General features: G+C 40.1%; 1 protein-coding gene across 1 annotated transcript in view; it reads left to right on the top strand.

The window, feature by feature from the left end:
* Positions 1 to 3070: 3070 nt before the first annotated feature.
* LOC113926445 (calcium-binding mitochondrial carrier protein SCaMC-1-like) overlaps positions 3071 to 17597 on the top strand; it is a 74014-nt gene continuing 59487 nt past the window's right edge. The window contains exons 1-4 of the mRNA XM_027601331.1: positions 3071 to 3297; positions 7478 to 7604; positions 8602 to 8689; positions 16785 to 16896. Coding sequence (XP_027457132.1) covers positions 7535 to 7604; positions 8602 to 8689; positions 16785 to 16896 — 270 coding nt within the window. The 5' untranslated portion in view covers positions 3071 to 3297; positions 7478 to 7534. The remainder of the gene's footprint in view (positions 3298 to 7477; positions 7605 to 8601; positions 8690 to 16784; positions 16897 to 17597) is intronic.

Raw genomic sequence — 17597 nt, 5'->3', positions numbered from 1 at the left:
CATCCCAGGAGCAGAACCTACTGCTGACCTATGATGGGTATATGTACAAATGAAATATTCACCCTGTAGGTCACTGAGATTCTGAAGTTGTTTGTTATCACCGCATAACCTGGCTTATCCCCGCTGATATAATTCTATATTATTCTTGGGATAAAAGCCAGGATCTTTAATGTGGCCTGTGTTTTTAACCTCAGCTTGTGCCATTCTTTCTGTTGTTTATTATTTTCCAGTGATAGTGGCTTTCTTTTAGTTCTTTGAACTTTCTAATTTCTTTTCTTCTCAGGCATGTTAAAAATACAAGGAATGCTATTTTCCTCACTCATAATGGGCAAACCCCTACTTATCTTTCAGGTCTTGGCTTAAATATCACCTAAACTTCAGGAGGACTTCCTTCATTCTCCAGTATATATTATGGTCCCTGTTATGTTCTCATAGAGTAATTACAAACTGAGATGAGTGCAATTCTCCTTCATTACACTCACCTCAGTTTGTAATTATTCTGTGAATTATGATTTTCTATGAGTATGTTTTCAGCTGTGACAGAATACCCAGAAGAAAGTGGCTTAAATAACAAAGGTCTGACTCCTTTCTTGTCCAAACAGGTCCAGTGGAAACTGGTTCCAGAGTTGGTTCACTGGCTCAGCAACGCAATCAAGAGCTTAGACCCTTTCCATCCTTCTGCTCTGCCATCCTTAGGTTTTTTTTTTTAATTTTTTTTAAAGATTTATGTATTTTAGAGAGAGAAAGGGAGAGAGAGGGCATTCGACTAGGGGGTAGGGGCAGAGGGAGAGGTAGAATCTCAAGTGGACTTTCCACTGAGTGGGGAGCCCAACGCAGGGCTCGATCTCACAACGCTGATATCATGACCTGAGATCAGTCTGGTAACTGATTAGCCCCTTTAGATAGTATTTACTTTCTTTTGGATAAAATGTGTTTGCTCACTAATTTTCTCCCAAGGAGAGAATCTGGGTGTCTGAGGTCCTAATGTGGTTTACTTGTGACTTCTGTGGCACTGGGGCTAAGGGCCAAAGTGCCCGTTTAGATCCTTGGCATGCTGGTTGGCATCAGTTGGTCCTTTAAGTATTCAGTGCTGGTCTCCATTGCTCCACTGCTGTGGCTGGTCTGTTCTCTTGACTTGAGCAGTGCTTCTGGTGGCAATCCTTAGTGGCTACTGATTACAGACTCCTGAATTTCTTATCAAATCTTTCATTTAACCCACTGACCAGGTGATCAATCCCATTACACAAGAGCAGTGGGTTCCAAATTTCTTTGTTCATCCACCCACAATTGGTGTACACTTATTTAAGTATTATATATACATGCAGTTGTCAATTCATGTTAAATATTAGAAAGCTTACTTTCCCCTTGCTTTTATAAGTATAAAAAGAAGTCTTAGTATTTTCTCCCTTGGTTCCTAAGGGGTTTGGATTTCAATAACGTATGGGAATGAGAGATGAAGCCTTGGCCTAATAAGAGGAAGAGAGAGAATTGGCCCAGGATGGCCCCATGGAGGCTGATCTATCATCCTTGGCTCTGAGCGCAAAACTGAACAAACAAACAAACAAACAAAATCCTCCCCTAATAACTCATAATGATGGGGCTACCCTCTATCAGTTTGGAGTTTGAATTAAGAATATGCTGTCTGATTTTTCCAAAGAAGACATCCAAATGGCCAACAGACACATGAAAAAGTGCTCAACATTGCTCGGCATCAGGGAAATCCAAATCAAAACCTCAATGAGATACCACCTCACACCTGTCAGAATGGCTAAAATTAATGAGTCAGGAAATGACAGATGTTGGCGAAGATGCGGAGAAAGGGGAACCCTCCTACACTGTTGGTGGGAATGCAAGCTGGTGCAACCACTCTGGAAAACAGTATGGACGTTCCTCAAAAAGTTGAAAATAGAGCTACCATATGATCCAGCAATTGCACTACTGGGTATTTACCCCAAAGATACAAATGTAGGGATCCGAAGGGGTATGTGCACCCCGATGTTTATAGCAGCAATGTCCACAATAGCCAAACTGTGGAAAGAGCCAAGATGTCCATCGACAGATGAATGGATAAAGAAGATGTGGTGTATATATACAATGGAATATTATGCAGCCATCAAAAAAAGAAATCTTGTCATTTGCAACGACGTGGATAGAACTAGAGGGTATTATGCCAAGCAAAATAAGTCAATCAGAGAAAGACATGTATCATATGACCTCACTGATATGAGGAATTCTTAATCTCAGGAAATAAACTGAGGGTTGCTGGCGTGGTGGGGGGTGGGAGGGAGGGGGTGGCTGGGTGATAGACACTGGGGAGGGTATGTGCTATGGTGAGTGCTGTGAGTTGTGTAAGACTGATGAATTACAGACCTGTACCTCTGAAACAAATAATACATTATATGTTAAAAAAAAAAAAGAAGATAGTAGGAAGGGAAAAATGAAGGGGGGGGAAATTGGAGGGAGACGCGAGCCATGAGAGACTATGGACTCTGAGAAACAAACTGAGGGTTCTAGAGGAGGGGGGTGGGGGGATGGGTTAGCCTGGTGATGGGTATTAAAGAGGGCACGTATTGAATGGAGCACTGGGTGTTATACGCAAACAATGAATCATGGAACACTACATCAAAAAAAATAAATTATTTAAAAAATGTAAAAAATAATTTAACATAAACTAATGAATAGGAAAGATCATTTGGGGGGGTGGCATATGATTGTCTCCACACTATACAAAGATCAAAATAAAGGAATGCATCTTTCAGTGTAAAAAAAAAAAAAAAAGAAATGTGCTGTCTGGGAATCCCTGGCCAAACATTAATTTGAACAACAACAACAACAACAACAACAAAAACGGTGGTCCCAAGCAGCTTTGCCCCCCGCCAAGACTGGCAGAAGCAAATCCAGAATCAGGACTGTTGCCCAACAGGCGGGAACCCACCGGCCGGCGGGCTCGGAACCCAGAGGCTTGGGAGCGCATGCGTTCCAGGGCGAGTTGCTGCGCTGCGGGCAGCCAAGCAGCTACCCCCATTACTGCTTCCTCGCAGGCTCCCAGCGTCCGATCCCGGGCGGTGGCAGCTCCGTCTGATGGTGGGGCTTTCCCACTTTTCCGGAGAGCCTTACCGCTCTGTGACCATGCTGCGCCGAATATGGGGCTTCCTGTTGCCCACAGTGGCTGGCCAGGAAGACGAATCCGACCGCTTTTTTGAAGAGCTCTTCCGGAAGCTGGACCACCGCGAGAACGGCATGGCGGACATCACAGAACTGCAGAAAGAACTGGAAGATATGGGCCAGGACTAGGAGGTGGGCAGTCGTGCGTTCAGGCTGCACAGAGTGTGGGAGTTTGCAGGACCACTGGGACCATTAGGAGGGGGGGCTGGGACTGGGGGTGGGGACTGAGAAGACCCCTCAGCCCTTCCTGAGCTCTCCAGGCTCAGAAATTCTTTCCGTGTGAGTTGCTTCACTTAAAACTGCCTCGGTGTTGGAACACTTTCCATAAGTTTCTCTCCTAATAGTGACCTGACACGGGAAAATGTGTTGGACCCCATCTTGCCTCGATGGGGTCCAAGCCATTGAAACTCTTAAAAGGCCCGCTTGCACCATCACAACGTTAACCAAACGTCTCCAGTGAGCTAAATGCCTATGGCCTGTGTTCAAATTCTGTTAGCTTTTGGGAACTCCAAGGGTCTGTCCTGACAGCCTGTGATGGCTCAACCTGCAAGGTCATCCCATAGCTTGGGCGATGCAGCCAGCACAGCCGTTTGCTCCAGAATGCTCCTGCCTCAGGGCTGCATCATGCCCTTTGGGGACATTCCTGTTGTGCACTGGCTACTCCGCAGGCAGGGAACTGGAGATGTTCTGATCCTAACACATTAATTACAACCACGTATTTTCAGTTTAACCTAACACCGTTGAAGTATTTATATTACACTGCAACAATATGCCATACACTATAGTATAGAATTATCATTTAGCTTAACAAATGACGATATCAATACTGACTGCTGTGTTTTCAGAGAAGCCCCACTTCCACAGCTGTACATTTAACCAGCTGACCATCTAGAGTTAAAAAAATAAAGTGTTTTATTAAGCTTCTCTAAGAGACTACGAGGCCCAGCAGCAGCATGGGAGTGTTTGAAAAGGGGAAGGGGTCACCAGGTTTTCTGGAAATCTTTTTCTTGTGAGGAGACTTAATTAAATTCAGTAAGAGAAAATAACAATATTTAATGTTTCCATCTGGTAGGCTTGAATTGAATAATGGAAGTGAGGTCACACAACATGGAGTCCAGACAATCAGGGCAGTAGCATTTACTGTTAAGTCCATAATTCTTGGGATTTATAAAGTGCATGCCAGAGAAATGGGGTGATAACTACATACCCTGGATAATGCTGTGTCACATTTTGTTATAGACATTGATGATTTGTTCCCTGAGGCCTACCCAACCACAGATGCCAGTCTTAGTTATATACAATATATATTGATTTCACTGGGTTCTCTGTGTCCAAGGCTTTCTGCTATGTTCACTTTGCATTATCCAGAAAACAAACATGACTTTGTGCCTTCCTTCTGAATTATCCCCATAATTTTAATATTCCATTTCCCTTCTAATAAAGATCTAGGTTTCATCAGACTGTCCAGAGTCTGCTCTATTTTCATTCCATTTATCCCAGTGGTTCTCAACTAGGAGTGATTATGCCCCTCAGGGACATTTGGCATTTTTGACATTTTTGATGGTCATGACAGCTGGGGATATGTGTGTGTGTGTGTGATACTAGCAGCTAGGGAATGAAGGCCAGGGATGTTGCTAAACATCCTACAGTGCATAGGAAAACAAAAGATGATCTGGTCCCAAATATCAGTAGTGTTGAGGTTGAAAAACTCTAACTTACCCGAGCCAAACCCCTTGCCATTCCCTGCACCCCTCTTCCAGTAGTTGAACTTGCCCTTTACTTCACTGAGTGAATAGAGGTGAACTGCAGTGAATTCCTTCAGATTTCTGGCCCTCTTGTAAAATTACCTCAGCTGTAAAATGGGGATAATAGTGCCTAGCTCATAGGGTTGTTATGATGATTAAGGAGCAAATAAATGAAAAATGCCTAAAATTATTTTTTAAGCTTAAAGCAGTTAGTAAGCCTCAATAAATTTGATACACGGACTATAATCTTACCTTTATTTACATCTATGCTCAGTTTGTTTCCACTAGTCTCAAGGAATGAGGTGTTTCTTCTTTTCAAATTTGGTTCTTCCAGTTACATTGTTGACTTCAGGTCCTCTTCGTCTCCTTTAAAATAGGAAAAGTACAACTTCTGTTATTCCCTTTCTTCCTCCTGTATTTTCAAACTTTTCCCCTCTAATAACAATGATCATCCCATGGCTGTGGCTCCCTGCCCAGCAATTGTCCTTTCATTTTCCTCTGTATGTAGTCTGGTCTTTGACAAAGCTATGTCTATGCTCCCTGCCTTCTCTTCTCTGTGGTGAGGCTTCAGTCTCCATTCTTTTCCTCTGTGAAAGGTCACTGAGGGCTTCTGCATTGGCACTTTGGCTCTTGGGCTCTATTCTGCGGCATGGAACACTGATGATGGCTCCTTTATTTTCTCCTTTGGCACTTTGTCTCAGTTCCCTGGCTATTGCTTTTCAGATCCCTTTATGGACACTCTTTTGGCTCACCCCTCAGACAGGTGGGCTTCAAGATTACTTTTCCAAGCTTCCAACTGTCATCCTAGTGTGGGTGATGCACAAATGGATAGCTAGCCCCAGCTTCTGAGTCTCTCCACTTCCCCCTGTGATCATAGTCTTGGTTAAGTGTTCCACCACCAAGTCATTCTATATTCCTCCTTTTCCCTTACCCCAACATGGAGTTCATCACACGGTCCTATGTAATTCCTCAGTATATCTCGTAACCAGTTCCCTTCCTCTCCTACCTATTGCTCCTGGTAAGCCCAGGCCACCACCATCTCTCACCTAAGTCACTGTAACCAGTCTTATAACCAGTCTTCTTGCCTTTCCTCTCACCATTTCTTCCCCCACATTGCCACCATTTCTTCCCCCACATTGCCACCAGATGACCCTTCTAAAAGGTACATCTGATTGTATCACGACCCTGCTGAAAATTCTTCAGGGTCTCGACAATGTCAGTGGGAAAAGTCCAAGCTTCTGAGCATGGTATATAAGATGATTTCTTGGTAGGTGTTGAGGCTGGTGACGCAATTCTCCACCTTATAGTTATTCAAAGATCTGGATTCCTTTCTTCTTGTGGCTCTACCATCCTCAAGGGTCTCTCATCATTATCTGCATTCAGCTGGTGAAAGTGGAATGAGCATGTAGGATTTTGTTAGCTAGGCCTAGAGAGGTACCTTCCCTCTTCATCGGTGAGACCTTGCTCACATGACCATATTTAACGGCAAGGGAGACTGAGAAATGTAATCTAGCAGTGTGCCCAAAGAAGGCAAGAAGGAATTTTGGTGGACAGCTAGTGATCTCTGCTACATCCCTTACACTCTTGTATCTTTGTTCACCTTTTACTACTCATTTTTAATATATTCAGGTGGAGCCACTTCTATGATGATTTCCTTCATGTCTTTATTCCCCACTGAACCTTGAACATTTTCTTTTTTTTCCTTTGGATATATTTTAGTTTATGATGTAATTAGCTGTTCTTCAGTAAAACGTTTATCATTATAAGAATTTCATAAAATATGTAGACATATTTCCCAAGAGTTCTAGTTTTTTTTAATGTACAGCGTTGTATTATTTTCAGGTGTGCAATATAGTGCTTTGACAATTCTATACATTCTCAGCGCTCATCAAGATAACTGTATTCTTAATCCCCTTCACTTATTTCACCCATCCCCCCACCCACTTCACCTCTGTTCTCTATAGTTAAGAGTTTTCTTTTTTCTCGTTTGTTTGTTTGGTTTCTTAAATTCCACATATGAGTGAAATCATATGATATTTGTCTTTCTCTGACCTATTTCACTTAGCATTCTAATCTCTGGATCCATCCATGTTGTGGCAAAGGGCAAGATTTCATTCTTTCTTATGGATGAGTAATATATATATGTCACTTCTTCATCCATTCATCTATCAAAGGAAACTTGGGTTGCTTCCATAATTTGGCTATTGAACCTTGAACATTTTCTATCATAGTGGCTCTGGTGTCTTCCCTGTTAACCTGTAAACTTCTTGAGGGCAGAGGCTATGTCTGATTCATTTCTTTTTCTCAAGCATTTACTGAATGAGTGAAGACATGCATGATTGTTGAGTAGAAGAGTAGATTAGTCAGTTGCTAAACTTCTTTAAAGTTCCAACACTCAAAGATTCTATGTTCTTAGTGTTAAAAATTTTACTCTAAGACTAAGGTACCAATAATCTATGGCAGGATATCTAATTTATATAAGATAAATGTACACATTTAAACACTATAACTTGTAATCTACCTTGTCTGAATCTCATGTCTGTAATATAACTTTTTCTCTCTTATAGATACTATTAAAATCTGTTGATATTGATGCATGCAATCTGTTGAAGCTTAACACATTTATGCAGTACCTTAAAGATAATGAGAAGATAATGAGGTTGACTTTTAAGAGTTTGGACACAAATAATGATGGTATGTCTCTATACAGTGAGCAAACGTGTAGCCAAGAATTAGCCATATTTTAGTAGAGGTTTATTATTTGATATTTGGCTTCCATGAAAGGTTATTAAAAATTCATTTATTTAATCCTGTCATTTGTTTGACTGTTATTACTTCTAAGGAATATTTTTAAACAATGTAATCTTTATTTGCATACTATCTTTCAAAAATAACAACCATCAACAAAAAAGCCTGTACCCTTTGAACAATATGCTTTTTCCCTGGAACAATATAAATATCTAAAAGATATTTATAACATTTTGATAAGGTTTTTACATGAAGCTCCATGTAGCAATGGTGGGTAAGCCAAATCTGGGAAGATGAGTGAAAGTTAGCTTAGTGAGGAGTGGGAAAGTGTTCCAGGTAGGAAAAATGGTTTGCTGGGAGACTGGTCACAGTAGGAGAGCAGGTCATGTCTGAGGAACTGGGGGAAGACCAGTGAGGTCGAGGCTGAGAGCAAGGGGAAGTTTCAGAGATGAGGCTAAGAAGCAGGCCTGGGCAGGATCATGGAGGTCCTTGAGGCCTGTAAAAGTTTCTGGACTTGATCCCTGGGGGAACAAGGTGGGGGGCGGGCACTGAAGAGTTTTCAGTAGGAGGAGTAGCACCATCGTATTTGTGTGGAGTATTGATTGGTGTCTAAGCTTACATAGGATTAGTGGTGATGGGAATAAATAATTTGGGAGATGTTTACACATAGAACAGATCACATTTGGTGATTGAAATTGGTGAAGGAAAGGTGAGAGGCAAGAACAATTGGTTTGAGCAACATTGGAGGGTGGTAGTATTATTTATTGATACAGGAAATATATGGGCTCTCTAGTCTCTTCTTTTTATCTTGGCAAGTAAAAGAAATAATTGGGATATTAATGTCTTATGAAATGTTGCAACAATGCAGTGAATATTGCTTAACTCTGCCTCTGTATCTTTCCAGAACTTCCAATTAATCCTTATTTTCTTTGTTCCTTTAAAGGAGTGAGTGATACTTCAGAAATTATTGATGCTCTCGACTTAATAGGTATACAGATTTCTGAAAAAGAGGCAGTGAAGATTCTTGAAGGGTCAGCCCTTATATGTGTGTATACATTTTTTTTTAAAGATTTTATTTATTTATTCATGAGAGACAGAGAGAGAGGCAGAGGCAGAGGGAGAAGCAGGTTCCCCGCGGAGCAGGGAGCCCGATGTGGGACTCGATCCCAGGACCCTGGGATCATGACCTGAGCCTAAGGCGGATGCTTAACCGACTGAGCCACCCAGGTGTCCTGTGTGTATATGTTTTTAAAATTATTTTTTATTTACTTTAAAAACCCTTTTCATTGTAATAATGACAACAATGGAAACTTTAGGGAAGCATGAGTGGCTTCCCTATTTAGTAGCCACTTTATTTTTTAATTTTTTTAAAAAGATTTTATTTATTTATTTTGACAGAGAGAGACACAGTGAGAGAGGCAACACAAGCAGAGGGAGTGGGAGAGGGATAAGCAGACTTCCCACTGAACAGGGAGCCAGATGTGGGGCTCGATCCCAGGACCCTGGGATCATGACCTGAGCTGAAGGCAGACGCTTAATGACTGAGCCGCCCAGGCACCCCCTTATAAGACTTTATACTCAAAGTATTATTTTCCTCATTGCACAGATTAGGAAATTTTTGAATAGTGAGGTTAAGTAATTTGCCCAATGTCAACATAATCTACCACCCAAATATTAACTCACTGATATAATTTTAGTGCATATATCTATTGCTTTTTGTAAGGCTTATATATTATTAGTCAGTCAACCAATCAAGTTAGCTATCAACTGAATATTGTTTGGTACATTTTGCCAGGCACATAGTAGTCAATGAGGAGTCAGTGGTAAATAGGATGCTTCTGGTGCCCACCCTGACAGAGCTATAGGTCCATGGGGGTGGGGAGTGCAAACAGTGGGTAGGCAGTTGCACTGTGGCAAGGGTTATGATAGGAATATATAGGAAAACAACAAAGAAAGGTATCTTTTATCAATAAAAAATACTAAACTTTATCAAACTATTTTCATATTTCAAGCTGTTTTCATTTGACCTATTTATATGATAAATTCTTTTATTCATTCATTCATTCATTCATGAGAGACAGAGGCAGAGGGAAAAGCAGGCTTGCCGCAGAGCAGACAGCCCAATGCGGGACTCGATCCCAGGATCCTGGGATCATGACCTGAGCCGAAGGCAGACGCCTAACCGACTGAGCCACCCAGGCGTCCCAATATATAATAAATTCTAGTGGTAGATTTTCTGCCATTAAATATTCCTGGGATAAGGCTAACTTGTTATGAACTATTTCATACAGGAAAATGTATAGGAAGATAAAGGTAAACATTTAACAACCATGCCATCACTGGATTTATCATAGTTAACATTTTTGCCATATTTGGCTCAAATTTTTTTGGATAAATAAAATATTACACATAGTTGAAGTTTTCAATGTATTCCTAATACTCATTCTCTTCCCTGCTGCCAGAAGTAACTATTATCCTGAATGTACTCTTCATTCAGATTTTTATCTCTCTATCTTACTGTAGGCATACTCTTAAAATATATAGCATTGTTTCTCATGTTTTTAAGACCTTATTTAAGTGGTGGCATACCACATATTTTTTAAAATTACTCTTTTCTAGGCCTTCTATTTTTGAGATTTGTTGCTGCTGGTGCATATAGCTCTAGTTAATCATTTTAGCCACAGTAAGGGTCCTGTTTAATAACTATAATTAAATTTACTTATGAATTCTCCTGATGATGGTCATTTAGGTTTAAAATTTTTTTGTTTTGTTACTAATACAAAACAATGCCACAGTGAATGTTCTTGTATACATCTTCTTGTATAGTACTTACAGTAGAGTTGCTTGATTATAGGGTATGCTAACATTTAACTTTAATTACATATACTGAATTGTTCTTCAAAGTGGTTGTAACAATTTAGCTTCCTACTCAAAATGTATTTCTTTTCAAATATTTGATACTGTAGGCTTCTGATATTTTAATATTTTCCAAGCCAATGAGTCAGAAATATTGTCCTGTTGTTTTAATTTAATTTGATTCAGTTTGACTATATTCCTCATTACTAGTGAGTCTGAGTATCTTTTCATGTATTTGTTGGCCATCTGGATATTCCTCTTCTGTGAATTACCTACTCATGTCTTTTGCCTATTTTTCAGCTAGATTGATTGTCTTTTTCTTAATGGCTGGCAGGTGTTTTTTCTAAATCCTGGAGATTAATCCTATGTTGATTATACGCATTGCAAATATCTTTTCCTACCTTGTTGCTTACTTTTAAATTCATATTTAGGCGGGTTTTTTTTGTCATTCTGCAGTTTAATATTTTAATGTAGTCTTATTTCTCCATTTTTTCCCTTACGGATATGCTTTTCACATCTTGAGAAATTCTTCCTTGCCCTGGGACATAAAGATATTAATCTCTATTTCTTTTTCTTTTTTTAAAAAAGATTTATTTATTTATTTTAGAGAGAGCATGCACATGCCTGCGTGTGTGCATGGTGGGAAGAGGCAGAAGGAGAGAATCTCAAATAGACTCCCCACTGAGCCCGGAGCCCGGGATGTGGGGCTCTATCTAACGACCCATGAGATCATGACCTCAGCTGAAACCAAGTCAGATGTTTAACCCACTGAGGCACCCAAGCACCCCAAGATATTAATCTATATCTCATTAAAAAATGTTGTATCTTACATTTAGTTCTTTAATTCATCTGTAATTGATATTTGTGTATGGTGTGAAGGATCCATTTCCTTCCTTCTTTCCTTCCTTCCCTCCTTCTTTCCTTCTTCCCTCCCTCCCTCCCTCCCTCCCTCTCTCTTTCTCTTTCTCTCTTTCTTTCTCACAGTTGGTTGTTCTGTCATTGTTTATTACTTACAGTAGAGTTGCTTGATTATAGGGTATGCTGACATTTAACTTTAGTTACATATACCAAATTGTTCTTCAAAGTGGTTGTACCAATTTAGCTTCCTACTAAAAATGTATTTTTACATTTTCCCACAGATTTTAAATGCTTACCTCTGTCATATATCAAATTTCCATTTGTGTATGGCTGTGTTTCTGGTCTCTTTATTCTATTACATTGGTGTCTATTATACATCATTACCATGTCTTAATTACTATCATTTTATATACTTATTTTTTGGTCAATATGTGTGTGTGGTTTGTTTTTTTGTTTTTTTTTGAGAGAGAGAGAGAGAGAGAGCCGGGGGGTGGGGTGGGTGGTGCGGAGGCAGGGGGAGAGGGGCAGAGAATCTTAAGCAGGCTCCACACTGAGCATGGAGCCCAATGCAGGGCTCAAACTCAAGACCCTGAGATTATGACCTGAGCTGAAATCAAGAGTTGGATGCTTAACTGAATGAACCACCCAGGTGCCCCTTACTATCACCTTAGAATCTATCTTGATGTCTTGACTTTCCTCATCTTCAACAGTGTCAGTGCTCCTTTTGGCCCTTTGCTCTTCTATATTAATTTTAGAATTGACTTATTTAGTTACATACACATGTGTGCACATACACACTCCTTTTGGAATGTTAATAGGAATTGCATTGAATTTATAAATTAAGGAGAAAATTGATATACTTATGATGTTAAATGTTAACTGTTCCATGAATATTATATATGTCTTTATTGATTTAAATCCTCTTTTCTGTCTTTTAATAAAGTTGTATACATTCTCTAAAATGGTTTTGTATAACTTCAGCTGGATTTATATCCAACTATGGTTTTTGTGGCTTTTATAAGTGTACAGCTGAATTTGAGTTGTTTTCACTTCATTAGACCATTTGTGTCCATATTAATCGTGATGCTATACCGACAGCTAAGATGGGACATGGAATCCTTTCTGTGATCTGGCACCTGTCTGCCTCTCTAGCTGCATCATCTCTACAACTTTCCTTCTACTCTGTGCTCTAGGCTGACTGGGCTTCTTTCAACTTTTAAAAAACCATGGTCTTTCTTTCCTCCAGACCTTGTACTCTTTCTGGCTGGAAGACCCTTTCCAACTCCTTCACTTGAATATCTCCCACTTACTCCTTAGGTCTCAGTTTAGATGTGACTTTAACCACTGAAACTTCTTTATCTTCCTGGTGTTTGCTTTTTTTTTGTTTTTTAAAGATTTTATTTATTTATTTGAGAGAGAGAGAATGAGAGACAGCATGAGAGGGAAGAGGTTCAAAGGGAGAAGCAGACTCCCTGCTCAGCAGGGAGCCCGATGTGGGACTCGATCCTGGGACTCCAGGATCATGACCTGAGGCGAAGGCAGTCGCTTAACCAACTGGGCCACCCAGGCACCCCTGGTGTTTGCTTTTACAGCAGCTTTACAGAGGCTTGCTTGTCATACTCCCTGTTGCCAGTAGACTGTAAGCTTCGTGAAACAGGGACAGAGTATATTATTATCCATTGTTCTGTAGTCAGTGCCTACCATAGTGTCTGGCACATACTAGCAGATCAATACATGTTTTCTTATTGATTTAATGGTGTCACAAGAGCCAAGAGTGGAGCATGTCATATTTAACAGAATGAGTCAGCAACATAAATACTGAAAAACCATCCGTTGGATCTGAAATTTGGGAGATTTCTGGGGATCTTAGTGAAAACATTTTCAGTAGGGAGCTAAAGAGTTGGGTCAGATTGTTATTGAGTGAATGGAAGGTGAGGATATGGGGACTGTGAAAGTGGTTTACTGATTTGGGATATTTGGATAAGAAGAAGACAGGCAAGCCTTTATTTTTATTATTTTTTTTAAGGATAGGAGAGATTTGAGGAGATGTAACGATCAGAGAGGGAACTGTTAGATATGTTGTAGAGAGAGGAGAAAAGTGATTGGGAGGGAATGGGACCAACGACTTGAGAAAGAGAGAGAGAGAGACGGAGATGGAGACAGAGACAGAGAGACAGAGAGTCCTTCAGTAGGAGTCGACATTTCACCCTCTAGGTCTAGAGCACAGGAGGTAAGGATGAAAGTGGGTGGGGAGAAATTTATTCATTTACTCAACCAATATTTATTGAGTGCTTGACATTCATCTAGATGCTAAGGATGTAGTAGTGAAGGAAACAGGCAAAAATCCTTGCTCTTATGTAACTCAGAATAAACAAGAGAAGAAAACAGTAAGCTAGATAAACAATCTGTGTTAGATGGTGATTAGCAATAAGGGGAAATATAGAGCAGGGAAGGGAAACAGTCTGTGTGCGTGAGTGATACAAGGGGCTGCGGTTTTAGACATGGTGAGTAGGGAAGATCTTGAAGGTGAAGTTTGAGTAGAGATCTGAAGAAAGTGAGAGAAGGAGCCATGATAATTTTTTGGGGGAAAAGCCTTCCAGGTAAAGGAAACAGCAAAAGCAAAGGCCCAAGTTGGGCAGTGTATTTATATGGCTAGGGCACTGAGAGGGGACTAGTGTGTTCAGAATAGAGTGAATGAGAAAGAGGGTGGTAGGAGATTTTTACAGGGGTCAGATCATATCAGATCTTGAGAGGGAAATTATAAGGACTTTGGCTTTTACTCTGTAAGTCACTGGATGGTTTTAAACAGAGGTGTGCCATGATTTAACTTAGGTTTTGCAGTCTCATTCTGTCTAATGCGTTGAAAATAGTTTGTAGGCAGATAGGTCGAAATCAGGTAGACCAACCAGGACAGTTTTGCAATAATACAGACAAAATTTGAGGGTGGCTTGTACCAGGATGGAGGAGGTTGGATTCTGGATATATTTTGAAATGTTGACTTGATTTACTTCTGGAGCACATGTGGGGTAAAAAGGAAAGAAAATAGTTAAGGTTAATGCCAGGGCTTTTGGCCTGAGCATCTAAATAATGGAGTGGCTATGCATTGAGATGGATAAGACTGAAAAAAGCAAGTTTGGGATGGGGTGGTTATCAGAGTACAGGTTTGTTCTTGTTCTCTTCTAGATGCTAATCAGACATACAAGTAGCGATGCCAGGTAGGCAGCTTGAAACAGGAGTCTAGTGTTCAGAGGAACACTCTGGCAGAGATTTGGGAGTCGTGGGCTTATAGATGATATTTAAAGCCATGAGACTGAAAGAGATGACCAGGGAGAGAATATACTCTGAGTCCTGATATTCTTTAAAGTTAAGAGGCAGGGTATTGAGGGGAAACCAGTAAAGGAGAGTGAGAAGGAGCAGCTAGAGAAATAGGACAAGAACCAGGAGAATACTTTGTTCTGGAAGCCAAATGGAGAAAATGTGAGGAGGAGGCAGCTGTCTTTTTCAAATACTGCTGATAGGCTAAGTAAGGTGAGGACGGAGACCAGACCATTGATTTCCACTGCAGAGGCCATTGGTGGAGTAATGGTGGTGAGAGCCTGATGGGAGTGGGTTTAAAAGAGAACGAGAAGGAGAAATTGGAGACAGAAGATAGACAACTCTATAAGAAGTATCACTGCTGGAGTGGTGGGAGGTGGGAGGGACGGAGTGGCTGGGTGATAGACATGGGGGAGGGCATGTGCTATGGTGGGCGCTGTGAATTGTGCAAGACTGTTGAATCACAGATCTGTACCTCTGAAACAAATAATGCAATGTATGATAAGAAAAAAAAAAGAAGAAGAAGATAGCAGGAGAGGAAGAATGAAGGGGGGGAAATCGGAGGGGGAGATGAACCATGAGAGACGATGGACTCTGAGAAACAAACTGAGGGTTCTAGAGGGGAGGGGGTTGGGGGGATGGGTTAGCCTGGTGATGGATATTGAAGAGGGCGCGTGCTGAATGGAGCACTGGGTGTTATACGCAAACAATAAATCATGGAACACTACATCAAAAACTAATGATGTATGGTGATTAATATAACATAATAATAATAAAAAAAGAAGTATCACTGCGATGTGGGACCCTGGGTGGCTCAGTTGGTTAAGCATCTGCCTTCAGCTCAGGTCATGATCCCGGAGTCCTGGGATCGAGTCCCGCATCGGGCTCCTTGCTCAGCAGGGAGCCTAATTCTCCCTTTGCCCCTCCCCCTGCTTGCGCACGCATGCTCTCTCTCTCTGACAAATAAATAAATAAAATCTTAAAGTATTACTGCAATGTGATGACCACTGGATGTTATATACGACTAATGAATCATTGAATACTACATCAAAAACTAATGATGTACTATATGTTGGCTAATTGAATTTAAATAATTAAAAAAAAGTGTTACTGCAAAGGCAAAGAGAGATAAAAGGTGGTGATAGTGGGGAAAGTAAGGTCAACAGATTTTTTTTTTTTTTAAAGATGAGAAGGTGTGAATACTCATGTTTTGGGGAGAAATGGGATGACAATGTCCTGAGATTGAGTGTCTGGAAATGATTTGGTGGCTTGAGGAGATATTTGAAATTTAGCAACAGTAGAAGCTGAGAAAGGGAGCTGACTGAATCAAAATGTGGAAATTTTGGGAAGTTCACACTTAGCAATATATTTCACTATCTTTCTTCAAATTCTGAATTTCATTCAGGGATTTGAGAAATTCTCTAATGAGAATTCTTTAAAATTCTTAAAATTGACTTAATTATATTATTCCATATTAATGCAAGTTATATTTCCGTGGGTATTTGGGTTTATTATGGTATTTTTTATATCCAAATTTCATATCCATAGAAAGTGGAAATTGTCTTTTAAGAGCTGAATTACCAAAAAGGTAATTTTTGGTCATCATTTTGTTGCTAGAAAAGTTATAAGATGAGGTTTATCAGATGGAAAGAAGGGAAAATGTTTAAGAAGAAATGGGAGAAGATTGGGATGCAGGAATACTCGCTTATAGTTTTATAGTTCTTTATAGGTTACAAGGCCATTATATATATAATCCCATATAATACTCTAAGGGTATCTAGCTGGCTCAGTTGGGGGAGCGTGCAACTCTTGATCTCAGGGTTGTGAGTTGGAGCCCCACAATGGGTGTAGAGATTACTTAAAAATAAAATCTTTGAAAAAAATACTCTAAAGCTCTATGTTATAGGATTATTCCCATAGAAACTGAAGTTTAGAGGTGTAGGATGTACTCTACCTCACAAAAGTAACAGTGGCCAGAGCTCAACTATAACCCAGATATTCTGACTTTAAGAATATAAGATATCATTTTGATAATGCTGTTTGAAATTTATGAATTATAATTTATATTTGAGCATATTCTTTTTTAAAAATATACAGCATGGATACTGATGGGTCAGTGAAAGTGGACTGGGATGAATGGAGGAAGTTTTTTTTATTTAAACCTGCAAGAAATGTTAAGGAAGTTGCCCATCACTGGAACTATTTTACTGTAAGTGGTCTCTTCTTTAATATTTGTGTATTTTATACCCTGAGTCATGGGCATAAAATGTAATGCATTATAAACTGTTAGAAAATTATGGGGCCAGAATATTAGCTAGTGAGGTTTTCTTGATTAAACAAGTGATGATATAGAATGTTATTTCCGTACAAATTTGTATAATGTGAAATATCTGAAGTGACATAGAATATTTACTTCAACCAGGGGCGCCTGGGGGCTCAGTCGTTAAGCGTCTGCCTTTGGCTCAGGTCATGATCCCAGGATCCTGGGATCGAGCCCAGCATCGAGCCCCACATCGAGCCCTGCATCAGGCTCCCTGCTCGGTGGAAAGCCTGCTTCTCCCTCTCCCACTCCCCCTGCTTGTGTTCCCTCTCTCGCTGTGTCTCTCTCTGTCAAATAAATAAATAAAATCTTTAAAAAAAAAAGAATATTTACTTCAACCAAAGTTTCAACCTGCAAAAGGTACCCATTTGTTGGGAATAATTATGCACTTAACAGTTAATTGCTCCTACACGGCACCATTATTCTGTATTATAGTTGCTTATTTTCTTGCCTGAAAGTAGGGACTGTGAATTGCTCATTGCTGTGTCACATAGTACATTCCCAATAAATATTTGTTGGATAAATGAATAAACTATAACTGGAATTCTTTTGAAAGAGCGCTAAGATTCTGGTTTTTTTCACATTCATAG

This window comes from Zalophus californianus, chromosome 4 (genome assembly GCF_009762305.2).
Source record: "Zalophus californianus isolate mZalCal1 chromosome 4, mZalCal1.pri.v2, whole genome shotgun sequence".
Lineage (NCBI taxonomy): Eukaryota > Metazoa > Chordata > Mammalia > Carnivora > Otariidae > Zalophus > Zalophus californianus.
Note: the sequence above shows the minus strand (reverse complement) of the source record. Positions and strands in the feature narration are given on the sequence as shown.